Here is a 7,875-nt window from a genome sequence, read left to right as displayed (position 1 = left end):
CAGGAAGTGACAGTATGTCAGCACCTTGGGCTTGCTTTAGTTGATATGGGTAGGTCTGGGGGAAGCTGTTTCCTCCGCAGGGCTTTCCTAGCCTTGCCTTGAATATTTCTTCTAGGTTGATGAGATCAAATTTGGGCAATCGCCATCACCCCGAAGTCGGGGGGATCTCGCCAGTTCTGTAGATATGGTAGGGTCTTGCAGTTCAGGACTGTAGCTCCTTGGGCCCTTAGACGGAGAGTGTTTCAGGCAACACCAACCGACAGCTACGTGTTAGGATATGAAGTCTACAAGAAGAAAGAGCAACAGCAGGAAATTAAAATAAAAATGCATTTTTTTGTCTTGAAAATGTATATAGTCCTCATTTTAACCTGCTGTAGTAAAATATACATGTGTAAATATACATATATAAAATTAAAGTATTATTTGTTTTATTTATAAATACTTTTAAATTTTTATAAAAACAGAAAGTGATTGGGTCCCTCCCAAATAATGCTAGAAGTAAAATGTTCCCCAGTATTTCTGCATGTCAAAGACAAAGTAATGCTCAATGAAGTGTGACGTGATGAGAATTTTTCTATGTGCTTTAGAGGGGCCAGGATTTTATGCGTGGAATAAAGCGGGAACCATTTCTGCAAAACAGAGTCCAAACATTGGCAAAGGAAGTTTTAATAGATTTTTACATGACACAAAGCCAAAACTATTCATAAATGACTGATGTCTCAAATTCCATGGCAAAAATCCTACCGAGTTCAACAGAAGATTTTCCCTCGACTGCAGTGGTCATGAGATCAGAAATGAGGGAGCAAAAATCAGTTTCTTGATGCTTAGAGTGTATTTTAACATTATAAAACGTGTTACTGACAGCGTTAGAACAGCTCATTCATACAGTACTTCTAATTAGAAAAGCATGATGAGGAGGCCCTCCAGAAATTTGTGAGGGAAACCTCTGACTGCTAGTTAATGGTTTTGAATTTTGACTGCTGCTTTCCCAGTAGGGTAAGGTTAAGTGGAGCAGGTAAAACTGCTACTTTTGTACATATTTTGTGTTATAAACACTACTGACAGCAATGCTCCCTCTTTAAGCAGTTATTAAAACCAGTGGCATCAGTCTAGTTGCACTCCATTTTTTTTAAAAGGTGAAACAACAGTACTGAGCACCCTGTTAATGGTTAAGTAATAAAATAGAAAATTACCCCTTTTAACGTGGTATATGACATTACGGCTAGAGTTTTCCAAACCCCTTCACTGTCAATTAGTAGCCTAAGCTACCAGTCATTTTGAAAAATGGGGTTTAGCTTTTTTCGTAACACTGTCTTAGATTCCAAGCTCTTTCCGCTCAATGGACTAGTTTTACTCCAGTGAAATAAAGACGCTCCATTTCCAAAATTTATAGGGTTCATTTATTACCTCTAGTAACATATTATACTGTATAAATACTCTATCCTTGTTATATGTCCTTTTAAAAAAGCGATAACTTAGAAGATCACATTAGACAAGAAGTATAAAAATAAATACGCTCATTATATGCATTTATTACAAATTATAACCCTTCCCAGAAGGGAAAGAAATATAAAATACTTATAAAGTATATAAAATCTATAGTAATATATTTTACTATATACATATGGAAAGCCATATTCTCTCATCGTCTATGGACTGGCACAAACTTTAATTATGCGAATATTGGCATATTGCTGTGGATGGACCTGCTATCCTTCAGCTTTGTCTTCCCGCCTTATCAGTGAGTTGAGCACTACAAACCCATCAGAGGCCACATAGGAAAGGTTCCTATTCATAGCGGGATTTCTTTGATTTTTTTTAACCCAAATGCAAATAATTTCCATTGGCTGGGGTAAGGTAAAAGATTTGAATGTGAAAGCATGACTCAAATGCTCACAAATGCCATCGGTCTGGTTGACAGGATGGTAGGACCAAGCTTGAATCAGAAAAGCCAGTGGAAGGTATGCAGAAGGCACAAAGAGCAATTACTCAGAGACGCTACCTGCTCCATAAAGATTTCCACTTTTTCTAGCCTCTGGATTACATGTCACCACAATGGCATCAGAGTGGACCAGAGAAATGGACAGGCACATTGGGATGACATAAAGATACTTTAAAAAAATGACATTCTAGTTATTTGTGGTGTTGACTGACTGTTCTTGGTATTTCTTACTCTTTACAGGTAGAGAATATGGCTTTATTTTTATATAAAACTATTCTCTGAAACAATAGCAGCCATGAATGACATAGTTAAAGCTCCTTTTCCAATCCTGTTTTTTGCCCTTCGTGAGGTAGGTAAGCCCTGACCAATTATTTTAAGCTATCTTTTCCACTCTCCTTTCCCTCCCCTTCCTACACATGGGGACTTGATCAGTACCACAATATAAATCCAAAAGAAGGGAGAAATAACCGAACCCCAAAATGTTTGCTTAAACATGTTTTGGGCACTGCTCATGTTTTAATTTGTAACAGACTTTAAAAAAGGCAATTATAATGCCCTCGGGCCTTATCTGCTGAAGACAAGTGAGTGACATGGGTCTGCTATCCTATGAAATTTTCAGTTGGCAGGGTATTTGTAGGATGCAACGCCAACTAAAGCTATTTGCACTGTCCCACCTCAACAGATCCTCACCATGAATTTTGTATGCAAAAAACCATGCGCTGCCTCTAGCCCTCTTTTTTTCAGTGCATTGTTCTGAAGGAAAAAAATAAAATAATAAAAAAAATTTAGCTTTCCCAACTTATACTATTTAACTGCAGTCCGTAACGTTGCAGAAGTCTATTAGGTGTTTCGGTTTCTTGGAAGGCTCACAGCTTTCTTGCGGCAGCACGCTGCCGTCGTAAGAAATACATTTCAACAATCTCTTCTTGAAACCTTTCGAGCAGGGCGCCCAGCCCCCCAGCTGCCACTGTGGGCAGGGCACGTCGGCGCAGGGACGGACATCGCTGGGCTTCAGTTCACGGGCGCAGTCAGCGGCCGGCCACCCCCGGGGGTCCCGGCACTCCACCGCCCGCCGCTGCCAGCCTGAGCCGCACGACTTGGAGCACTCGCCCCACTCCTCGATGACCCACTCGGAGGAGATGATCTCCCTGATGGCGTTAAAGGACTCTTTCTTTCTACTGGTAGCCTTCTCCGACCCAGCCTGCGCGGGCTTCTTCACGAAATAGGTGAACTTGATCTTGGGCTGCGGCAGGTCCCCCCCCGTGAGGACCTGGATGGTCAGAGGCTCCTTCAGAGGGCTGAAACTGCGGATCCTCTCCAGGGCAGCGGAGGAGCCGCTGTACCTCAGCACACTGCCCTTGTAGGTGATGTCCTGCTCCAGTGTCGACAGGGTGTAATCGCCGTTGAGAACGTAGGTGCCATCCGCGGCTTTGATGGCGAGGAAGCTGCCGTCGTGTCGCGCGCCCCTGTGGTTTCGCTGCTTCACCTCGATGTTCGTCGCCCCGGCTGGAATGGTGACGACATCGTGGTAGCCAGGTCTGCCCAAGAGAAAAGAGAAAGACTCTTCCCTGGAAAAGGGAAGAAGCTGCCCAGCACAAGACTGAATTTCATTTGAAGCCAAAGCGTTAAGCTCATGAGCAGCCAACCTAATTGAATTAATGGATTAATGGATTTGCAAAGTCACATCCCCTGTTACTGCCATGGCAGAGGCGTGCCCACGTGGAAGGGGCTTCCTTTCGCTGCGATCTCACTGTAAGTTATCTTCAGTCAGATGGCTCCAACAGATAAATCTCAGTTCCAACAATAAACTGGGGCAATACCTCACTGATGTGGAAACCCAAAGCTTACGCCCACAAAACATTCACCAGAACAAAATAATAGCAGCAGTTATACACTCACTTTGCTCTAACAAGCGTGCCAGACACTTTCTTGCAAGTGGATCCATTGCCACCGCAAATACCGCATTTGTCAAACTTCTTATTGGATCCTATCATACGGTCGCAGCCAGCCTTTACGCACTGTCCCTGGACGCAGACAGAGGTGGAATCGGGGCTACATGGGGTACCATCCACAACCTTTGCAGGAAAGAAGCAGTAGGGCGTTTGATTAGAAGATGCACATTGCTTTGAAATTGTGTAATACGGACACATACAAAATATGGACACGTGGAAGACCTGCAGCACCTCTGTTTTCAAGGCTTTTGAACCCAAAACCCAAAGCAGCCCATAGATAGTTGGAGGTATGTAGTGCTACTTCATCTCACTTGCAAAAATGATGCCATGGTGACGGGAGAAAACAACCAATTTCATTTTCTACTAACGCCTCCCCCAAACCCCTCCACTCACAAAACTGTTTTACTCATTTCATATAAAGAAAGAATGTTGTTTTCTAATGTCACTAGAAAGTAGTCATGTCCTCGAAGTACAGGACCAAAATTGCTTTTAATGGTGTTCAACGTATCTTTTATTTCTAGGAGTACTGCTCTACAAAAAACATCTGTGTCATCGCCCTGGTAGTTATTGGCTCTCAACGTCTTATGACAGTGAGTTCAAGTAGCTATGCAAGATGAACATTTTTCCTTCTGTTTATTTTAAGCTGTCAGCGTATTAGTAACCGGTATGAGAAAGCATCAATGTTTTGGCAAAGAACCCCCACAGTTTTCCAAACATATCTCAGTGTAATCAAATTGGTGGAAGGAGAGGAAAGGAAACTAGGGTGGTGTGGGTAGAAGAGGCGGTATGTGTGAAATAACTGGAAGGACTGTGCCAGGGTATTTAAAGCATGCTTGCACTGATCAAGCTGTACACGTAGGGAGAGGAGCAGGAAGAATCTAGCTTAAATACGAGAAGGATATAATTCCAGATTTCTACACTCCTTGACTCTTAACTTCACATAAAGAGTTAGAGGAAAGAAAAATCTTATTCATGATTAGATGGAAGAGGTATAGTTTTGCAATACCTTTGGCTGTAAAACAAAGAAGTATCCTGTTCCTTTTGCTCGGCAGACCAGCTTGCATCTGTCTTTTGGAGAGACACCGGCGAACTTGGGTGTCCACTCCACTGCAGGTCCGCTTCCAAAGGGAGACTTGGAAAACTCGTTGTGCTTTTCACATTGTTCCTCTCTAAAGGTTTTGCCTGCAGGCCGAGGAAAGACAGGTGGACATTAGATCATCTACTGTACATGCTCTTCCTCCACAAGATACCCTTCCTCCACCTCAAGAATGGGGAAAAGATTACCATCATTGTCCGGACAGTCCTCGATGTTGCATGATCTGTATTGCACCCGCTTGCCTTCACAGTATTTCCCCCCGTTCCTCGGGACGGGGTTGTCACACTCCCTGAAGGAGTACTGCACTCCACCGCCGCAGGTCCGGGAGCACTCTCCCCACGCCCCCCAGGACCCCCAGCTCCCATGCACCGGTGTCTGGAATGACAAGCAAAAGCAGAACAAAAAAGTTAACACAGTAAAAGCAAACCAAAACCAAACCACAAAAACCACAACCATGCTCATCTTTACCTAAGCCACTTCTGAAAAACAGCTCCAAATTTGTTTTACTAGCCATCTGCCTCCATTTATTCAAGCCGTTTTTACTGATTACTCCCACTGAAGCATTATCCGCGCTACTCTGCAACCCAGAATACATTCTGATTCCTTTTTTAATACTCACATCGTAATGCTTCTTCTCAGTTTTATTCACACACTTGCCATTCATGCACCACTTCCCTTCCCCGCAACTGGTGCCGTCTGCCCAAGGGAAGTGTTTGGTTTGGCACACGAGCAGTCCTCCAGAAGTGCCAGTACACCACAGCGTCGTACACGTACTGGCTGCATCGGGGCAGTGCCTGGACTCATCTCCAAACGTAAACTGGCACTGTCTGTTGGCATCGTACAACGTGCCAGGCAAGTCAGAAGGAAGCTGGATTGGTTTGTGGGGCTTGTCCAACAAACACTCACCTGAAAAGGAAGAAAAAAGGAAAAAAAAAAAAAAGCAGACGATGCTGTCAGTGAGTTCGATTTCAAAAGGGAAAAATGTATTTCCATCTCTGGAACTGCATTTGCTTTGTAACATAAGCCTTTGAGCCAATTTGTGCCACCATTTTTGTAAAACTAAGGGTCTTCTAAATCCATTTGCAGGATGTAAAAGGTTAACTCTATGCTGTAGCAGAAAGCACTCCGTTAAGAAAAAAGAAAGAGAAAAAAAAAGCAAAGCAGTAAAACACAAGAGCTTAAATGCCACATGAATGGAAAGCTTAATAATCTTACCATGACCGTTATCCAAAAATGTTGTAATCATGTAGGCACTACATGGAGACCAAGGCTGGCTGCGATCCAGATTGGAAAGCATAGATGCCATCATGTGGAAATCCCGGCTTATTCCATTAATACCAGCACACTGCTTTGCATCGTCATGAGGCATGTTAAACACGTGGCCTTAAAAAAAAAAAAGAGGAAAGTTTGTGATTTTAGGAAGTCTGTCCTATGCATTACCAATACTATTTTAAATATTACTCTAGAGCTGCTCACAGTCTGGTCTTTAAATAATAACCTGAATCTGAATACTGCCAAACTTTAAGCAGATGGCACTGCATCTTCGCTCCCCTCACAGGCTTCTCACATGCTTTTTTTCTGCAGTCAAATACACAGCTCTTGCAGACAACGCCGTGCAGGCCGATTTACTTTCCACAGTTCAACCCTGCTACATGGCAAAGCTTTGCCTCCTCCTGACTGCGCCGGGGAGCGCAGGGTGCTTCGTGCCCCGCAGGGCGAGCCCATGGCGCGGGCTGGGCAGCTCCTTGCTTTATGGCATCGAGCTGGCTTCAATTCATCACGTGAAATCGCCTTGCAAAGTTTCAAGTACCTAGTTCGTGGGCTGTTGTAAAGGCAGCCTGTAAACCATCGTCTTCTATGATAGAGCAACTGCGGTTCAGATCACAAACTGTTCCCACATCAGCCATCCCAAGAGTATCACATGTCTTGGCACCGCAGAGGTCCTGTAAAAAAAGGCAGTTTCATTATTAATCAGATCAGAGACTTAACCTTGGCAAGAAACATGCAGCCCTGGCAGTTTGCCTTTACTTATGGAAAGAGCATAAATATTCAGCACTTCAATGGGTATGATGGCAAAAATCTGTCTTTGGAACATACACAAGGGTTACACGTAGAAATAAAATGCATAATTTCCATACTAAATCTGCTAAAACTATGAGAGGCAGAAATACGTTGCACGTACTGTGAGTTCCACCTGAGACGGCGCAAACAGCAAAATAAACGACTAAATAAAAAGCACCTAATTTCATTTTTAGCCTACTTTGCTGAAGCCGTGATGACACGGGACTGCCTCTGAACACTTTTTCGGAGGTCTCCTGGCAGAAGGGGCCTCCGGGGGTAGGGAGCAATGGGCATAGGGATGGATTTGACCTCCGTCCATGTCCCTCACCTGCCTGGTGAAGAGGATTGCCGTGTCATAGTGTTCGGCGTGCCGGTCACTGGGTGGGTTGTGCTGCTTCTGCCAGCTGCAGAAGTTTCTCAAAGTCAGGGCTGCGTTGGAAGAGATATCGGGTCCCTTCCGCTCCTCGTAAATGACCATGATTTTCACCACCACGAGGCTGATGGAGTTGCGGATGCTGGGGTGCTTGTACAGCTTGGCCGCCACAGAGAGCAGCGTCAGGAGATAGTGCTTCAGCCCGCTGCCGTGGAACTCGGCCATGGACTGGTCGGCTACCAGCATGGTCTCCACATAGCGGGGGCTGGACACGAACCTTTTCTTCCTCCTGCTTCTCGTCTCTGCATTAAAAAGAGAGAGGGAGAGGGAGGGGAAGCGCAGGTTATCGCGACAAGAGAAACCCTGCTGCAAGAGACCACCGTAAGGAACCCAAAACTCACCAACACTCAAGATTTGCCCCCAAGAAACGTACCCCGCAGCGCCGCGCCCG

The 7,875-nt window shown here is 44.6% G+C and overlaps 1 protein-coding gene across 1 annotated transcript; it reads right to left on the bottom strand.

Annotated features, from left to right (window-relative positions):
- Nucleotides 1–2,750: 2,750 nt before the first annotated feature.
- On the bottom strand, nt 2,751–7,716 carry ADAMTS1 (ADAM metallopeptidase with thrombospondin type 1 motif, 1; the record flags this gene model as incomplete). Its single annotated transcript, XM_009573607.1, has 8 exons — nt 2,751–3,480; nt 3,842–4,017; nt 4,901–5,076; nt 5,179–5,365; nt 5,610–5,896; nt 6,206–6,373; nt 6,801–6,933; nt 7,380–7,716. Coding segments are annotated over 8 exons (2,194 nt in total), but the record flags the coding sequence as incomplete, so codon positions are not given.
- Between the last annotated feature and the right edge of the window lie 159 nt (nt 7,717–7,875).

This window comes from Fulmarus glacialis, unplaced genomic scaffold (genome assembly GCF_000690835.1).
Source record: "Fulmarus glacialis isolate BGI_N327 unplaced genomic scaffold, ASM69083v1 scaffold39042, whole genome shotgun sequence".
NCBI lineage: Eukaryota > Metazoa > Chordata > Aves > Procellariiformes > Procellariidae > Fulmarus > Fulmarus glacialis.
This window is presented reverse-complemented; position numbering and strand designations above follow the sequence as displayed.